Genomic DNA, 20,715 nt, shown 5'->3' on the forward strand with positions numbered 1-20,715 from the left:
GCAACCAGTGCACTTTCTACCACTGACATGTGATGTGTGCACACCTGCCAAATAGACAAAGTTCTCAATGTCATCCCAAAGTTACTCCTGCAGTTTCAGCTGTCAAAAGCCAGGTCATTTAAGTCCGTTTTTGAATCCTTTAAACATTTCCTACTCTTTTGTAATGAAGTTCAGAGACACATTTTCCAAAATCTGGTATCAGGTATCAAGCAGTGGACCTGCTCTCTGAGGCCAGCTAACACTAGCCCAGGAAAGGAAGCTGACATTGGTTTGCTTATCCTACCAAAACATTTGGTAGATTACAGGGATTACAGAAAATGGTTCTACTTCAGGTTCTGTGAAGATTCAACTTGAGGGGGTAAAATCAGATCCATACAATTCATCCAAGAACAACACAAAACCTGGAAACGTGTCAATAAACATTGCCTAAATTTGGTCAGTATCCCTCTAATTCTTTTCCCACCATTCTCTCTCTTTTCTCTCCCCACCCATAGGGCCAAAGATACAAAAGCCTAAAAGCACATACCATCAGAATCAAGTACAGCTTCTATCCTGATGTTACAAGCTTATTGAACAGTTGCCTAGTACAGTAACATGGACACACTACCTCAATCTACCTTTTTATGACCTTGCACCTTATTGCCTGCCTGCACTGCACTTTGTAGCTCTGCCACTTTATTCTGCATTACTATTGGTCTCCTTTGAATTACTATAATGCATTGCTGTAATGAAATGACCTGTATGTATGGCATGCATAGATTTTTACTGTACCTCAGTACATCTAATAACAAAGCAATCCATATACCTGTCCAAGTTGTTTTTCTTTACACCAGTCAAGTAGCCTTCTTGGAACAGCCTAAAATCCATTAACCAAATTTTGCCAGGTTATACAGGTGAGTTCACAAGTCAGACCAATTGGTAACTCTGCTAGTGCTGAACAACACTGACAAAAGAACTTGAGTAGCCCTCACTTACAACAAAGGAGGTGAGTGAAGCCAAGATGTAATGAGTTTATCCTGCATTCATATCCTCGTCAGCCTACAGAAAGTATTGCCTTTGGCAGGTTTAACAAGAACTAGAATCTATACCAAGAGTGCTACCAAAGGGCAGGTCAACAATGGGGGAAAGAAAAAGTCAAAATTCAGGAAAATGCAACTTTAAATTTCAGTATAAAGACTGGAACCCATTAACATTTGATCAAACATACGATCAAATATTAGATTTGACTGAGGTAAGGCACGGTAGCATAGTGGTTAGCACAGGCATGGGCAAACTACAGCCCGGGGGCCATATGCGGCCCGTTAAAACTTTTTAATCCGGCCCGCAGAACTTGATGAAATTATATTAATAAACCTTGTTAACGTTTTTTCCCCGCAATTCTGGCGTTTTCCCAATAGATGACGCACTCTATATACATTGACCTTTGTTGAGGTACAGCGTATTACTCCACATTTGCGCTTTACTCTTTGTTCGGCTTGACCTATTTGTGTGAACAGGCGTTCAGCGTCATGAACATTAACAAAGCTAGCCACAGATCCAAGTTAACTGACCAACACCTCAGATCCATCCTGAGAATCGCCACAACAAAACTAAATCCAGACTTTGATGCGCTGGCTAAAAAGGGAGACCAACAACACTGTTCCCACTGAAATTAAAAATAAGTTTCTTCGTTGTGCTATGTAAAAAATGCATTTGAAAATATTTTTTTCAATAAGCCTTACATGTTACATGTCATTTCTGTTAAGTGATGGAGATGAGTAGTGTGCAGGTGCACGTACGTTCTCAAAATAAAAAATGTGCTCCAGATCAAATAACGCGCTCCGCATACTGGCGCACTGTCACTGTTCTGTCCTTGTGCTGGTCGTTGTTGAGTTTTGGCACAGGGGACAATTGAATAAGAAGGAGCAGGACAAGTAGACCTGCATCTCCTACCGTTTTTGAAATAAAGACAGTCAGGAGGAGAGTGATGATGATAATATCTTGAAGGATAACAGAATTTTCAGTGCTTTAAAATAATAACTGTTACTATTAAAAAAAGCTGTATTTTATTCATTTAATTTTCAGTGTTTTAAAAGTCATTTCAATAAATAGCTAAATACCATGGGACTTCAGAGACAGATATTTTGTTGTAATGCATTTGTTCATTTTCAATTGAAATTAAAGCACATGTTTTCTACATATCCCATGATATTTTATTTTCTCTTATGAGGTGTATTACCAAAACACTCCGTCCATCTGCTCCTGGTCTGGCCCCCCTGTCATATTTTAGAACCCTTTGTGGCCCTCAAGTCAAAAAGTTTGCCCACCCCTGGGTTAGCACAATGCTATTATAGCACAAGCAACCAGGATTCAATAGTGTCGCTGTCTGTAAGGAGTTAGTATGTTCTCACAACTGTTCTCTTTCCGACAAATACTCTGTTTCCTTCCATATTCCAAAGAGGCATGGATTAGAGGGTTAACTGATGACATCTTTCTAGTTGGGTGGGCTGGAAAAGCCCGTTACCATGCTGTATTGCTGAATAAAACTACATAAGAAATGAGCAGAAAAGCACACAGTTACATTTAACAACTAGTAAAGTACTTAAAGACACTGATCTTGCCCAAAAGACATCTCAAAGATCATAACAGAAGCTGTCAGCATTGTGTCTGCAGACACTTGAGGGCAGGATAACTAGGTCCTAAGTAATTCCAGATCAAAATTCTGTCCTGTCCCGAGCCTTTGTGGCTCATCAGGCCGGTGCTTATGCTGGTTTCTGTGGCATAAAGCGACTAAGAGTACGAGTCTCCACCCCCCCCCCACCCCCGGATAGGATGCCAGTCTATCGCAAGGTTGACCCCCCCCAGCATTTTTTTTTGCTGGTACCCATTTTTCAGCTGGGTAGACTGGAGCATTGTGTGATTAAGTGCCTTGCTCAAGGACCTTCAGGTCGCTAGTCGAACACCCTAACCACTTGGCCACGCGCCACACAACTTCTAGATCAAAGAAACCTTCCAAATTATCATCCATTCCTTCCAGAATAGAAAAATTAGTATTTCAATCCATCTGTAATGTGAGGGAAATTATTAAGCCACAGGTTTACAGAGCATCTCATTTCATACTGTGTCCTTGTAAACAGCAGGTCAGGCACCAGATTGAAAAGCACTACTCCAAGTCAACAGTCTATTCATGGAATCACACCACCCCTAGTGCCCACCATCTGTTAAAAGTTTTCCTGAGGGCAGCACACAGACTTCTACCCTTGCGAAAATATATCAAGTCAGTGTAGAGAAATCCTGGCCAGACTCAGGACCATGATATACCAGAGATTTTTAATAAAAGATTACACAAGTGGGAAGAAATCTCCACATCAGTACAAAAGCACAGCCACACAGAAGAGTTGTTCCAGTTCACTGTAAGGTACAATTAACAACTTTGTAATTTTTTAAAGGTTTTAGGAAGGTATTTTCTTAAAAATTGTTGCATCACTTTCCAGTTTTCTTTACCCAAAAGCAAAATTCACCATTGAAAGCCCCATCTCCCCAGATCAGGCAGAAATACAGACAGCCCAGGCTTTGATTACTATTCATCCTTTTGTTTAGTAACAGGCTTACACATACAGTAGTGTGGAAGCTATCCCAGTAACACAAGGTTACATTTACAGCAGCCTGGTGGTTAGCCTGTAATCCCCTGGTCACACATACAGTCTAGTAGTTTGTAATCCCCCAGTTACACACAGTTTTTTTTGTATGAGATCACACCTGGATGAATGTTACAGATTTGGCTTCCTTATCCAAGAAAGGAAATACAGTACTTATCACAGAAAGCAATGATTGTTCTCCAGAGTGATTCTTGGTGTGGTGGGACTATCACACAATGAGAGGTAGGTTGATTGAACCTCTGCATTCAATGTTCAGAAGAATGAGATCTCACAAAGGATACATTATTTTGACAAGGCTCAAACAAGCCTAGAGTAAGGGATAGGATGTTAGGAGAAATACAAAATTGTTTCATTCAGGGGACAAAGAGCTTTGGGAATTCTCTACCTGGAGGACAATGGAGGCTCAGTCATTTGTTCAAAACTGATCAATAAATTTATAGCAAAATGAAGCCAATGTAGAAAATCAGCTATAACATTGTATTGGACAGGCTCAAAGCAGTAGGTAGACTACCCTGTTTTTGATTCTTAGACTGGGATAGCTACCAGACCACTAATAGTGTAACCCAAGGATAACAGACTCATCACTAGACAATTTAAAATATAATCTAGTGATTGGAATCCATCTCAATACCACGTTCTCCCCTTATTCCAACATCTTTTGTATCTAGAAAACTATTTGCTCAAATATCTTCAATAACTTGACTACCACAGCCTCTCAAGATAGAGAACTCCAAAGTTTTACTACAATTGATGACTTTCCCATCTTAGTCCTAAATGTCTGAATGTTATTAGCCTAACAAAGGCTGAGAGAACTCAGACAGGGAAACCCTCCTCCCTGCATTCAGCCTGTTTAGCTCTCTGCAAACATTTTTAAAGTTTCTACAAAGTTGCCTCTCATTTTTCTAAGGGAATACAGTCCGAGTCTACTCACTCTCGTCTCAAGGGAGATCCACCAACTTAGAAACCAGGTTTGTGAATCTCCACTCCCTGCTTGGCAAATATATTAATTCAAAGAGAAACACACTAAACAACACAGTACTCAGTTGAGGTCTCACCAAAGCCTTATATGATTGCAGCAAGATCTTTTCTTTCTGATTCTCAAATCCATTTGGAATAAAAACATACAATTTTCCCCCCTATCTGCCCACTGCAGTGAAGTTACCTTTCTTAGCAGGAACTCATACAGCACTTTCAAGTATTTTCAATCTCTCTTCATGCTTTTTTCATCATGGCTTGAGTTTCTGGGGGGAAATCAGGAAGGTGGAAGATGGATGTATTCCAGAAAACAAAGGAATACTCAAATAGCAAAATAGTACAACAGTGGCTGACAAGGGAAGTCAAAGCTAATATCAAAACAAAAGAGAGGGCATACAACAAAGCAAAAGTTAGCAGGAAGATAGAGCATTGGGAAGCTTTTGAAAACCTACAAAAAACAACTAAAAGAATCATTAGGAAGGAAAAGATAAAAAATGAGAATGTTTGCATCAGTCTTCACAGTGGAAGACTAGCAGTATGCCAGGTGTTGAAGGGTGTAAAGGAAGAGAAGTGAGTGCAGTTACTATTACAAGGGAGAAAGTGCTCGAAAAGCTGAAAGACCTTACGGTACACAAGTCAACCGGACCAGATGAACCGCACCCTGTGGTTCTAAAAGACGTAGCGGTAGAGATTGTAGCAACATGAGTAATGATCTTTCAAGATCATTAAACTCTGGCATGGTTCTGAAGCACTAGAAAGTTGCAAATGTTACTCCACTCTTTAAGAAAGGAGGAAGGTAGCAGAAAGAAAATTATTGACAGTTAGCCTGACCTCCGTGGTTGGGAAGATGTTAGAGTCAATTGTTAAGGATGAGTTGATGGAGTACATGGTGACACAGGACAAGATAGTAGAAAATCAGCATGGCTTCCTTCAGGGAAAATCCAGTCTGACGAACCTGTTGGAATTCTTTGAGGAGATTACAAGTTGGATAGATAAAGGGGATTCAGTGCACATTGAGTACTTCAATTTTTAGAAGGCCTTTGACAAGGTACCACACAAGACTGCTTACCAAGTTAAGAGCCCATGGTATTACAGGAAAGCATGGTTAGCACATTGGCTGATTGGTAGGAGGCACCAAGTGAGAATAAAAGGATCCTTTTCTGGTTAGCTGCCAGTAACTACTGGAGTTCCACAGGGGTCAGTGTTGGGATCACTTCTTTTTATGCTGTACCTACATCAATTATTTAGATGATGGAATAGATGACTTTGTTGCCAAGTTTGCAAATAATACGAAGATTGGTGGAGGGACAAGTAGTGCTGAGGAAACAGGAAGGCTGCAGAAGGACTTGGGACAGATTAGGAGAATGGACCACAAAACTGCCAAATGAAATACAATGTTGGAAAATGCATGGTCGTGCACTTTGGTAAAAGAAATAAATGTGCAGTCTTTTTTCTAAATGGGGAGATATTTCAAAAATCTGAGATGCAAATTGACTTGGGAGTCATTGTGCAAAACACCCTAAAGGTTAACTTGCAGGTTTGATCAGTGTTGAGGAAGGCAACTGCAATGTTAGCATTCATTTTATGAGGACTAGAATACAAGAGCAGGGATGTGATACTGAGGCTTTATAAAGCACTAGTGAGTCATCACATTGAGTATTGTGAACAGTTTTGGACTCCTTATCCAAGAAAAGATGTCTTGGCATTGGAGAAGGTTCAGAGGACGTTCACAAGGATGATTCCAGGAATTAAAGGGTTATCATATGAGGAATGTTTGGTGACTCTGGGCCTGTACTCACTGGAATTTAAAAAGATGGGGGTGGGGGGGGGGGGGTCTTATTGAAACCTTTCAAATATTGAAAGGCCGAAGCAGAGTATATGTGGAAAGGATGTTTCCCTTGGTGGGCAAGTATAGGACAAGAGGGCACAGCCTCAGGATAGAGGGGCATTCATTTAAAACAGAGATGCAGAGAAATTAGAGGGTGGTGAATTTGTGACCACATACAGCTGTGGAGGCCAGGTCATTTGGTGTATTTAAGGTGGAGATTGATAGATCCTTGATTGGTCATGGCATCAAAGGTTATTGGAGAAGGCCAGGGAGTGGGGCTGGGGGGGGGGGGGGGGAAGGATCAGCCATGATTGAATGGCGGAGCAGACTCTATGAGCGAAACGGCCTTATTCTGCTCCTATGTCTTATGGTTTTGTCTTGTACACTAAAGTAGATAAATTTAAGTAATACCGTGTAAATTCCACCTGTCTTTTTCTCACCCTTTAGCCCACACCTTCATGACATCCTTACATTGCTCATGACCCTTAATCCCACCAAGAAAAATGGTCTCCCAGCCAATTCACTGATACGGATTGGGAACAGTCAAGGCTCAAGCACCAGCCTCTACAGTATTCCACTAGTCACAGGCTACCAATCAGGGGAAGACCCGTTTATTTCTACTCTTGGTTTTGCCTGGTGACAAACTCATTCTATGCTAGTTTATTGCTCTCAATTCCATACACTTTAATCTTATTCACCAAGCCTTTTGAAATTAAACATCATATCCAGTAGTTCCCCTTATTCATTCTATCAGACTCATCCTAAAGAACTTAAATAGGATATACAAACATTTTCCTTTTGTAAATCCAGACTAACTCTGCTGAATCTGATTGTTCTAGGGGTTGTTATTATATCCTTCAATATGGATCCCAGCATTTTCCTTACCTTTGTTGAGAGTCCAACAAGTTCTCCGTTTTTCTTCACCCTCTTAAATCATATTTACATCCTTCCAATCAGCAGGAACCATTCCACAACCCACATAAGTTTGAAATATGACAAGCAATACATTCCCTGCTTCCAAGACAATTCTTCAAAACTCTAGGATGTAACCTTCAATTCCTTGCAACTTATCAGCTTTCAGTGTTCATGACTCTGCTCCTACTGCGAGTTTTAATTTCTTCATAACCAACCTTGGGGTTTTCCAACACTTCTTTCCATAAACATTACAGTCCATTTTTGTATTTTGTCAGTTTCATTACCAATGTCTTCATCCTCTTTTGCTGTATCTTAAAACACACCCAACCTTAAATCCTACCAATGTTCCTGGCAAATTGAGAAGTGACCCGTTTTGATTTAATGCCACCATTAACTTCCCCTGTCAGACATTCCCCTTGCTGATATGTGTGTGCCTTGACAGCATTATAACATCTCTTCCTAATCAAGCACAAACACCTTGCTTCTTGTAACTTCAGAGTTTCCTTTGTGTGTGTATTTAACACTCTGGTTTTTGATCGAATTATTTCAATTTCAAACTCGATTAAAAACTTCATATTATTGTCACTCTTTCTGAAAGGTCCTTTTATAGTATGATTAATTATCCCCTTTTTTTTCCACAATACCAGATCTAAAAGAAGCCCATTGTCTCTTCAGATCCTCAACATATTGATCAAAACAAAACATCTCATACATTCTGTGAATTCACCTTCAATTTATAAACTCCAACCCAACATTCACTCTATGTAGATTAAAATCCAACATGATTACAGTATTACTCATTATGTGATCCTATAGTTTTCCCTCCATCCCAACTCTAATTTCTCCACATACAGTACTGTGCAAAAGTCTTAGGCACATGTATATAGTGAGGTGCCCAAGACTTTTGCACAGTACTGTATTTGTCAATGTGGAGCAGAGAGTGAGTTGCAAATCTGGCAGGAGCAAAGCATGTTGAGAATGGCAAGGGTGGAGCACAACAGAGGTGTGGGACAGGCAGCAGAGAAGGAGTTGCAGAGTAGGGGGTGACGCAGTTGCTGACACACCCATCCCTGGGACATCTGGCAAGGTCATGTGATTCCAAACAAATGGTTTATTGATCATTGCAGGATGTCTCTCTGGTGCTTCCTGTTCCCTCCCCTTTTCCCAACCATGATTCTTCTCTCCCCGCCTTCTTCCCACTCTCAGTCCACAATAGAGATCCATATCAGAATCAGGTTTATCATCACATGATTTTTTTTTCGCAGCCACAGTACAGTGCAATACAAAAAAATTACTACAGTACTGTGCAAAAAAATTCACTGTTCTTCAGCACTCCCTTAGGGTTTCAATATCTTTATTAGTTATCCTGAAGTGCATAATTTACCAGGATTAAGTTCCATTTGCCCATCTTACTCTTAATCATCCTGTAGCTTGACTACTGCCTTCACCATTCACACTATGATGAATTAGCTTGTCTCTGGGTAACGTGCCAGTTAGTTAGGGTACCAATGACCATTCACAAGGTTCAGGAATCAGCACCGAACTAGCAAGATCCACAGAGTTTAACCTTGGGTTTGTTTTGGTATCTCAATTAACACACTTCCCTTCAACTTCGACCCTAATTATTTGTTTCTTGAAGTTCACAACCAATCTATTGCCCATACCATGAAGTTCACAACCAATCTATTGCCTCAGGTCAGCACCTTCTAGGCCATACTAACACGCTGTGTGAAGTGTTTTCCTTGTCACTCTACTCCTTTTGACAGATGTCTTAAATCTTGTCTTTTGGTTAAACCCTTACTGCCTCCTGGAGACAGTTCCTCCTATTTAGTACCAAATGCCATCATGATTTGGAACAGAATCAAATTTCCCCATAACTTCTGTTACAGAGAATTTTGATCTTTAATTAATTTGTGTATGTCTGCAAGGCATTATCAGGAAAAATAGCCATCTTTTCCTGTCCTCTCCTGGACCCTTCAAACTACAGGGACTAGGCAAATCCCTGGTTGAACATGTACAATATAACTGGATTAGCTGAATTAAAATCTATTCATTATTGAATAACCATTATGGAGTCATGTTTATTCAATACAAATAAAAACAAAACACAAATTTCATTACCTTGACCAGACCATACCTGGAGAATTGCAGAAAGCTTTGGTATTCAGATTAAGATGAAAATGGAAGCACTGGTAAAGTGTAAATAAAAAAGGATCAGAAGAATGATATTGGAACTAAAAAGGTATAATAATTTGGAAAATTTGAATATACTCAGGTTTGCCTCTGGACAAAGTATATTCTAAGGGGATGATCTTATAAAGGTTTCCACACCTAGGATAAGCTTGACGAAACAGTCTGCAGGGAATGTCAAGGGGTTTTAAAACGTTCTAACAAATCCATTAAGGAATTCAGAATAAACTTTCCCCTAATGAACATTAGAAATGCAAAACTGGCTCCCATGGGGAGAAGTGAAGAAGAGCAACAGTGACAGGTTTCAGAGGAAGCTGAATAGATGGTGATGGAGAAGTGGCATGGGAGGGATCTGTTGGGGCAGGAAAAACTAGGTCAAATGGCCTGAGTCTGCACTCTAAATCATATAGAATGAATTTTATCTTCATACTGATGCAGTTTGACCCCTTACTTCCACCCTGTAGTGGCATTCTAGGTTACTTGTGATCAGAATAAGCTGATCAGTTAGTGAACCAGCAGTGGTTGTGGAGATGCTCAAAACTCAAACAGGCATCTCCAAGTTGAAAGAAACTTGCTGAGATCCCCAGGCCAGTGAAATGGAAGACTCGTTAAGATATTTGGGTCATTGGCTGCCAGCCCCTGGAGTCCCAAAATTCTCTTCTGTGCTGAGGTCAGTGCATTCGGATCTGGCTTCAATCGCTTCAGTCGTTAGACAACTATAAAAATATTTTTTACTGCCTCCCTCACTCACAGCTTCTGTTAAAGAACAGCTTCCTTTGGCTCTGGTCTCCTTATTCCCTCTGGAAAATATCATTAATTTAATAAGATTTAGCCTTGGTTTAAAGATTACTTTCACTTGGAGCTTTTTCAAATGCCCTGTGAAAATTCAATGCCATTCTATCCAGAAAGATCACTTAGCAATTTAGTTCTTTCTCACAGAATTCCAAGAGCTGAGAAAAACAGTTTATTAAGTCTAAACCTAGACTCACAGCTCTTTGGATGAATATTAATGATATTGTGTAAAATGTTCTCAAGCACATTCTCACTGGCTATAAATTCTATTCACACACACCTTTCTGTAAATCATGTTTATATTTACTATCCTCCAACTAATATTTAATAGTGTCTATCAATATTAACCAGCAACTCAGCTAATTTCTTACATCATAGTGCTGAAAACTGGTAAGATTATACCTTCCTTGATCTGTGACGCTAAAATTGAATGAGGGCACAGTACTGTCCTGGAGAGTCGAGTATTTCAGCCTAATTACTGCACTTTTTTCTACTGCACTGCTAGAAGCTCAGAGGGTATCATCAGACTCTCCCCATTTGTTCCTTGTGCACTTGAAGGTGAATTTTGAATCTCAAAGCTTGAGATACCCAAGCTGAAGTCTTGTACAGACAACATTAAGCACTTGACATAATCCTGCAAGATCCCCTAAAATACTTCTACGACCCTCCATCTTGGTAAAAACACAAATAGCTCGCCATAGTTGATTGACACACCACCCAACAACCTGGATGGATCCTGCAAGATCTCTTAATACTTCTACAACCTTCCGTCATGGTAAACACACAAATAGCTCACCACAGTTGATTGACACACCATCCAACAACCTGGATAGATTTGTGAAGCTAAAGATGGGTATTTAATGGTCAGCGTGGGCTTGGTGAGTCAAAAGATCTGTTTCTATGCTGTATGATATGATACTATGCACCACTGCAATAAACATCTATAGTTATTTGCCAAGGAAACTTTGCTAGCAATTCCCTTTACCAATGACAAGTGCAGTGCACAAATGGGAACACCATCACCTGTAAGTCACTCCAAATCTCGTACTATCCAGATTTGGTAATTTCTTGCCTTTTCTTCACTATTACTGGGTCAAATTACAAAATTCCCTCCAGAGCAGCACAATGAGAGCCTCCACCAGATGACGGCAAAGACACGGCAGCAACTCACCACCTTTTCCAGTACAATTTGGGGTGGTAACAAAAGCTGGCCTTGCTAGAGATGCACTCATCTCAAAACTAATTCGAAGAAACAGAGCCTGAAAGGAACTAGATAACACAAGCTTCTTAAATGAGAGGAGTATATTTGAGATGTCAAGCAAGGCTTCAGATGGAGTGTGGCAGATGGGATTAAGTCAGAAAAATTTATGGAAAGGCACATTCAGATCAGGCTGAATGGCTTCTGAGGAAGATGTTCCCTCTTTTCCAGTTTCCTGACGTCGACAGTCTGATTTTACAATCTTGTCACCTCTGTCTTTCAAGTGAAGGTAGATTTTCAAATCTGCTCGCTAATAATTTTACATTTTTCAAATAATTCTGTTCTATGTTAGTTTCAAAAATGTTTATTCAAGTTATTAGTAACCAATCACATTTGGCACCACAAAAATGAATTGCTAAAACACCACGCACAGAAAATGCAAATCTGCAATGCTTCAATTGCTCTGAGGGTTTAAATTTTTACCAAACTAGAATTAACTTGGTTGGCCTTCAAAAGAAATCAACAAATTATAAGAACCAAGGGTGGTGAAGGCAGCATATACAGGAAGTTTGAAGTTAATAACTCATCTCCTTCTACCTTAGGCCACGAATTTATCATTCACCCCTGCTGTGGACACTTTCTGGAGGTCCTAGATCTGTATGCTCCACGACCGCTGGAGTAAGTGTGTAAGTGTAGGAGCGGACTACGTTGAAAAATAAATATGCTACATTTTCTAAAACTGACTCCTTCTACCTTAGGCCACGAACTTATTAATCATCCCTCGTAGTGGAGATGTGACTGACAGAAGTATATAAAATTATGAGAGGCATAGATAGGGTAATCAGCATATTTTTACCTTGGTGGAGGCATCATAAAACAAGAGGGCATAGGTTTAAAGTGAAAAGAAAAAAAATTAATGGGGATTGAAGGGAAAGATTTTTTTTTAAAATGCAACAGTGTCTAATATCTGAAACATGCTGCCAGAAGTGGTGGTGGAATCAGATACAATACTAAATTTAAGAGGCATTTAAACAAATACTTAAGACATAAGAAAATGGACCCAATGCTAGCAAATTGGATAATGCAGAAGAGCATACAAATTGGAATGAATGTGGTAGGCCAGAGGGCCCATTCCTGTGGTGCACAACTAATAACCCTATCCCTAATGTTCAATTTTATGACTGTGCCAGCTCCAAATAAACCTTCCTTGAACCATTCAATTCGCATTTTAAGCACATCAATCTTACATCTGCAATCATACAACTTTTACATGCACTACAACTTGTACCAAAACAACTCAAAAATAATATTCATCATGGACATTGCATGCATATGAAGGATATATACATGCATGACTGTCCTTTCTTGCTTCAGACCACCTCAATTTCAGCACCCATCATTTAAAAGTGAATATTTCAGAAAAGTTGCACTGCTATATCAGAGCTGTCACTAAAGTCCCATGTCCTGAGCTAAGAAACAAAATATGTAAACCAAAGAACAGGAGAAGGTGAGGCACAAAGTACACTGCAGATGCTGGGGTCAAAGCAACACGTACAACACGCTGGAGGAACTCAGCAGGTCAGGCAGCAACCGTGGAAACGAGCAGTCAACGTTTCGGGCCAAGACCCTTCATCAGGACTGAAGAGGCAGGGGGCAGGGGCCCTATAAAGAAGGTGTGGGGAGGGTGGGAAGAAGAAAGCTGGCAGGTGCCAGGTGAAAAACCAATCAGAGGAAAGATCAAGGGGTGTGGGAGGGGAAAGGCAGGAAAGGTGAAGAAGGGATGTAAGGGGAAAGCACTATTGGTAGTAGAAGGCGGTGGAATCATGAGAGAGGTGAAAGGCAGCTGGAGGAGGAGGCAGAGTGAAACTGGGATAGGGGGAGGGAATTACAGGAAGTTGGAGAATTCAATGTTCATCCCAAGGGGCTGGAGACTACCCAGATGGTATATGAGGTGTTGCTCCTCCAACCTGAGTTTGGCCTCATCATGGCAGTACAGGAGGCCATGTATGGACATATCCAAATGGGAATGTGAAGCAGAGTTGAAGTGGGTGGCAAGTGGGAGACCCTGTCTGTTGAGGCGGATGTAGCGGAGGTGCTCAATGAAGTAGTCCCCCGATCTGCGTCGGGTCTCACTGATGTAGAGGAGGCCGCACTGGGAGCACCGGATGCAATAAATGACCCCAACAGACTCAAAAGTGAAATGTTGCCTCACCTGGAAGGATGGTTGGGGGCATCATTGATGATGGCAGAAGGGAAACTACGATCCTTAAAGAAAGAGGACATTTGAGATGTCCTGGAAGGGAAAGCCTCATCCTGGGAGCAGATGTGGCGGAGACAGAGGAACTGGGAATAGGGAATAGCATTTTTGTATTTGGCAAGGTGGGAAGAGGTATAGTCGAGGTAGTTATGAGAGTCAGTGGGTTTATAGATTATGTCAGTGGACAGCCCGTCTCCAGAGATGGAGAACGAGAGATTGAGAAAGGGAAGAGACGGACCAAGTGAATTTGACGGCAAGGTGGAAGTTATAGGCAAAGTTGATGAAACTGATTAGCTCTGCAAGGTGAGGAATTGGAAGGAGCACTTTAGATCACCGAGGTGAAATAATTTTTCTTAACTGGCAGTTTTCTGGTTTTAGAAACACTACATTCTTGCAAGTGCAGGGAGGTTCATAAATTGAATTCTTAATGGGAAAAGTAGGATTAGACAAGCTTGAACAAATGGAAAAACAGGAGCACTAAATGAGTTGAATTTTCAAATGAGAGAGCATTAGGCATTCAACTGTACGTGTACAAACCTTGCTCCAACTCTGTTCATATCAACAGATTATTTAGCCTCAAAATGTTCGTGAAATGCCTAATGAGTTTTATTCTAACTGAAAATTACAAACTAGCAACCATCTCTAACAAAGCTTCAAAATGAAATAGAATTATACATGACTGACACATATAGTCAATAGAAGAACCAGTTGCCAAGAGTCAAACTTGACCCTCCATCAGTATAATGACTCAACAGAGCATCAATACAAGATATGTAGCATGAACCATTTACTGCTATTAAAAAATCAGTGTTACTCAACACACACAAGCACTAAAATTGCATGAAATTTACTATAGCAGCTCATTTGTTCCATATAGTCTAATCAGCTCTTTGATATCCCAATTGTAAACCTTCTTTTGAGTGCCACACCCAGCGCCTCCATGCATATTTCCTGTGAAATGGAGATCAGTGTAAAACCCAGCACTTTGGTATAGCAGTAACTATTCTCTGATAACAATAACCATATACAATAAATGAAATTAATGAAGAGACAGATAGCTGTTCCGGCAGGCTTGCCACACATGATGACCATAGAAACATGACACAGCACTTCCACTGATGTTAATATACCATACTTCAATAAGATTTCCTAATAGAGACTGAAGATGCTGAAATTTGGAGTGTACACAGTCTGCAGGAACTGCCAACTTCCTCCAACATATTGCTTGAGATTTCTCAATGGTCTGATCTTTGCTTGAGCGTTCACAATGGTCTGACCTTTGCTTTGGAACCATGTTGGAGTTTGAACTCATCATGACAGTGGAGGTTTCTGTCTGGGTAGCCTCAAACCTGATGGCATGAAAATCAATTTCTCAAACTTCCAGCAATTGCTCACCCTCCCTCATCCTATCTTTCCCCGTTCCTCATTCCAGTTACCCTCTCATCCCTTTTCTTCTAACTCATCCATCACTTCTCTGGTTTCCCTCCTCTTTCTTCCATGGTCCACAGTCTTCCTATTAGATTCCTCCTCCAGCTCTTTACCACTTCCACCCATCATTCCTAGCTTCTTTCTTCGTCCCCCCCCACTGCATCTACTCACCTTTCCCCTCACCTGGTCTCACCTATCACCTGTTGGCTTGTGATCCTTTTCCTCCGCACACACCTTATTCTGGCTTCTGCCCCCTTCCTTTCTAGTCTTGATGAAAAGCTGTTTATTCCCCCCCCCCCCACCTCCATAGATGCTGCCTAAGCTCCACCAGTATTTTGTGTATTGCTTGAGATTTTGAGCATCTGCTGAATCTCATGTTTATAATAAACCAGAGACACTGGCCTTTCAGTAACTCACCTGTGACTGGTGCTTCAATGTCGAGCATAGTCTTCTCTTGCCGGAGAATGGAAGCTCCTTCTGTTATAATCCGCATCGCAACGGTCTCCTCTACCCGGCCTTCTTTAGTAAGGTGAGCCTTGAGTACATCAACCCTGGGTTTCCCATCATGGTCAAAAACCTCCTTGAGAGTCAGTCGATGGCTCGGAGGGAAAGGTACAGCTGTGGGCAAAAAAGAATCAGAGCATCAGAATGTGTTACCGTACATGAAAATGCCGCATTCCAGAACCACCAATTGCTTCTAGCAATTCAATTTCCATATTTATGTCAATATATCATTTACCAGATATTTACAAGAACGGAACATCACATTTCTGCTGTCCTGTCCTTGCATGTGTAATGTCCCTACATTGTGGATCAATGACACTCTTGCCTCTGACATGGGTAGTTGTGAGTTCAAGCCCCATTCTAGTTATATACGTGGGTATTTGAATAAAGTTCCAAGGAAATAATAAAGTTCCAAGAAGCTGGCTTTATGGCCAGACATTAAATGATATACCTAGAGACAGAGCACAGAAACAGGCACTGATCTGGGTTGACTGAGTTCCCATCTGAGATTATGCCATTTGCCCATAACCCTCTAAGCCTTACTGATTCGTGGAAACAATCACAGGTTGCATGGAACCATGCAGTTTATTCCTGATGTATGGGGCAACAGACTTTAAATCACTATTAAATAAACTCATGGTCATTATAATGTTGCGGGATGTTGCTTTGTGTTAACAAATACCACACTCCCCACATTACAACTGACGTGTCAATAATACATCACAATAAATGCTTAGCACGCAGATCACACTGGACTGTGAAATGCTCTGCCAATTTTCAATCAGTAGGATGAATAGGTTCTGCTGCTGGTACACAGTAATTCAGATCAATAGGAGTGAACTTCTCTCTCTGTAGAAACTATTGGCAGAATTCTGTACTACATCAGACAGTGTGACTGAACCAACAGTGAAATGCAAAGAACAGGGTCACATTTCTCCATCTATTCATCCCTCAGGCATAAGCGTGGGGGTGGGGGATAATTATTTCCCTCCCCCGACCAAAAGCTATATCCCAGCACATGGAAATACAAGGAGGAATTATTTACAAATATTTATTCAATACAACTCTTCAAAAGCTGTTCAACTATTGCCTTGTAAGTAGTTCTGCTCTCTTTCCAACAAATATAAATGTGGAGTGTTTACATAATGGACACTTTCAGCTGGGGAGATTGTGCATCAAGACATTTTGCCATTTGAATAGCACCGCACCAGTCCTTGAAATCTACGTCTGTCCAACCTGTGCTGCTGAAACCCTTCTCCACACCAGAGTGGCTTTACACCTTCCACCTTTCATAAGCTTGAGCTAAGCCAAATTTCTGCTACATGAATGCTGATCCAGGCTACCCCCATTCACCCAGTGCATGCTGCTCTCTGGGACTTCCATTACTGTTACAGCTAACTACCGAAGTTCTTGCTTTTCCCTTCAGGGATACTAGTAAGAGTAACTGCTGATCTCAGATTCTCAATTAAATGGTTTTGCAGAAACCTAAAGTGACTACAATTGTAAATTGCATGGAGATCAAATGACATGATTTTGAATACCAACATCATCTGCTAATACCGAAAGAGCAAGCACCTTGGCTGGAGGCCAAGACAAATTTTACTTCACCTTTGGGGGAGAACTAGCTACATTTTTTTTAAATAATGAGAATTTGTAACTAACTACAGCAAAACTGCATCAAGTCTGACTGTAAAAACTGATAGCAACAGCAGGAATGGCACTCACTCAAATCAGGACAGTGCCATCAGTGATACCCTGGCTTTCCCATGCCACATCAAAGTCACGGGGGGGGGGGGGGGGGGGGAGTTTAGTGTGATGGGAATCTCACCAAGGAAGCCTGCTATATCCTCAAAGGGAGCTCACTAGATTAGCTCCAGCTTCCCCTTTGCAGCCAGCTGCACAAGGGTATTATCTATTCCTACTAAGTGCAATGTTTTGCACCAGTTTAAATGAATTAAGGTAATGAATATTTAGCGAATCTTCAATACTTAAACAAAACTGAACCAGATCATCTGAATTAAACAGCTCTAAATTAGCCGACTGTATAAACAAGCCTTTGAAGTACCCATTTCTTTTTGATACAAATATAACAGAAAATACCTTTTTCTTGAATTGTGGAATACCCGCCTTTCTATGGTTCAGGTGCTGAAGGGTACTTAATGATAATTTTACTTCCAAGCAATTATACTTCTATATGAAACTGGCATTAAGAAGCCTGATTCAAATCTCCATGACTATTACAAGTTAACATTAATATTTTACCAAAATATACTGTGAAACTCTACATTTAAGTAGAAATGCTGAACTCTGGCACCATCTCAAAATATAGTTTTGTTCTGAATTCCATGTAAGCACAGAGTACTTTACAAATCAATAATTTCAGATGCACTTAGTAATCAAACTGAAATTTACAAAAAGAAACTTTAAAAAATCTAATTTCTTCTGGTAGCAGCCAGTAAAATCCACACTGCTCTACCCACACAAATTGAAAGCTGTCACTTTGACTAGAAGCTTCAATTTGTGACCTGTGAAAGAATGGGTTAATAATTACTCTTACTAAGCTGGGAAGTTCCATTCACTTTCCCTTGGCTTTCTGTGGAACAGTGATAACCCAGACCTAAGATTCTCATCATGCATTTGAGGCTGTACAACCAGTAAAACTGCTTACATGGCATATACCATCTAAGAAATAACTGCAACTTTCAACTTCTCTCTCCCTACCCACCCCTTTTGATAGAAATTTTCATGAAAGCCCAAATGCCTAAGGCCCTAAAGACCCTGATTCTGGGCTCACAGCCATTACTTTTTGGGGAAGAATATAATCGGACACATTACATTTTCAGATCATCAGAACACTTCAGATCATCTGGAATTCAACAGGAGAGCAAGTCATACAAAACTAGATGCTGAAACCAAATCAGACCACAGGAGCTGGTTTTAAGCAGTCTTTTAAAGAGATGATTTATAGAGAAAATTTCAGATCTTAGCATGAGGAGGTACCATGGAGAGATGAAGAGGAGGTCTGAATGACATAGCAGATACTCAAATACTCTACTTCAGTCAAGACATAAGTATAAGAGCTGGGACAATTAACTGCAGTTAAACAAGTCACTGGTGAAGTTGCTCTTGGAGTACTGTGTACAGTTTAGGTCATCCTGTTATAGAAAATGTGGTTAAACTGAAAACAGTGCAGAAAAATTATGAGAATGTTGCCAGGATTAGAAGACCTGAGTTGTAGAGAAAGATTGATCAGGCTAGTTCTTTATTCCTTGGAACATGGGAAAATGAGGAATTCTTTTATAAAATTGTTTAAAACGAAGGGCATAGATAAGCTAGATGGCAACAATCTTTTCCCCAGGATAAGGGCGTCCAAAATTATGGGGCAAAGATTTTAAGATGAGGTGAAAGAGTTAAAAGGGACCCAAGGTGCAATTTTTCCACAGAGAAGCAGTGAGCATATGAAACAAGCTGCAAGAAGAACTGGTTGACGAAGGTACAACAGCATAATTTTAAAAGGTATGTGGAGAAGTATAGCTTAGAAGGTATAGGAGTGAATACGGGAAACCAGGACTAGCTGGGTAGGCACAGAGTTCAACATGGACTTGTTAAACCAAAAGGCCTGCATTCATGCTGTACTTCTCCATGGCTGTGATTATAAATCACAAAATTCAATTCCAAACCACACACTGATTTGGACATTTTCATAAATTAAGCTTGTGACACCTGCATTTTCATTCTTTCAATTATCATGCAATGTTTTGGGAAAACAACTGTCCTCTAACCTTGTACAGTTTACATTAAACGTGAACAGTTTGCCGTTAGTATTCAAAGTTGTGATCAAAAACAAACATCTCCACAGGGACGAGGGCTCCAGATGCATTCTACATCTGTGGCAGCAACTAAACAGAATTAGATGAGACAAACTAAGTATGAAACGATCTAGTCAACTGCTGAGTCACACACAACCCACATCCCACTGTCACACCTACTCCACCCAAAAGTTTACACCCCCCTTATCTGAACACAAGGCAAACCATCAGATCCCTAGATAGTGATAAAGGCCCCTTGACAATTTAGATGTTATAATTCATTGTCCCAGGTTTCAAATACAACATGTGGAACCAGATCCCATTGGGAGTGCAGATCAGAGCACATGAATCACCATCAGTATTCAGAGCAAGCAGACTGTACCACACCTCATTCAGCTACTAAACTGACAAGCATTGCACTCATTTTAAGTCATCATGAAGAGTTCTAGGCATATCAAGCAAGAGTTCACAATTCTCCTTATAAAATAAGTGGAGCAGAGTGAGAAACTGCTGAAACTGATACAAAGACAGAGGGAGAAATGATCTTAAAGCAATTAAAGCATACAATTCACAACTTACTCGTACTTTTGTGCAGAATTTTGTAAACTTGAAGGCATAGCTAAGAAACAACAGGTGTTAGGTACAAAAAGCCAAAATTTGTTTTTGAAAATCATTTGCCAAAACAAATGGACCTGTGTAGCTAATGATGAAAAGATTAGCTTTATTTATCATTGTGCATCAAAACATACAGTGAAATGCATCCTTTGCATCAACAGTCAACACAAACCAAGGATTATGCTGGGGAGCAGCACACAAGTGTCGCCATGCTTCTGGTGACAACATAACATGTCCACAGGCAACATTTTGTGTTAACATGTCCATAACTCACTGATCCTAACTGTAAATCTTTAGAATGTGGGAGGAAACCTGAGAACTCTGAGGAAACCTGGGTTGTTTTATTTTACAAAGATAGTGATGGGTACTTGGAAAAGTCTGCTAGTTGTGGTGGAGATAGCAAATATGGTAGTGGCACTTGAGGCTTTTAGACACATGAATATGCTGGGATGAATGCATCATCTGCAAGCAGAAGAGAATTAGCTTAACTTGGCAACATATCCAGCACAGACTTTATGAACCAAAGGTGTTCCATATTCCCATGTGCAATATCAGAACATCAGATA

The 20,715-nt window shown here is 40.4% G+C and overlaps 1 protein-coding gene across 3 annotated transcripts in view; it reads right to left on the minus strand.

The window, feature by feature from the left end:
* The window catches only part of LOC132391839 (protein phosphatase 3 catalytic subunit alpha), a 277,918-nt gene that overhangs the window by 126,476 nt on the left and 130,727 nt on the right, over positions 1-20,715 (minus strand). For all 3 annotated transcript variants that reach the window (XM_059965511.1, XM_059965510.1, XM_059965512.1), the window contains exon 2: positions 15,639-15,839. In XM_059965511.1, the coding sequence (XP_059821494.1) occupies positions 15,639-15,839 (201 nt within the window). The remainder of the gene's footprint in view (positions 1-15,638; positions 15,840-20,715) is intronic.

The sequence above is a fragment of the Hypanus sabinus genome, chromosome 3, assembly GCF_030144855.1.
Source record: "Hypanus sabinus isolate sHypSab1 chromosome 3, sHypSab1.hap1, whole genome shotgun sequence".
NCBI classification, from domain to species: domain Eukaryota; kingdom Metazoa; phylum Chordata; class Chondrichthyes; order Myliobatiformes; family Dasyatidae; genus Hypanus; species Hypanus sabinus.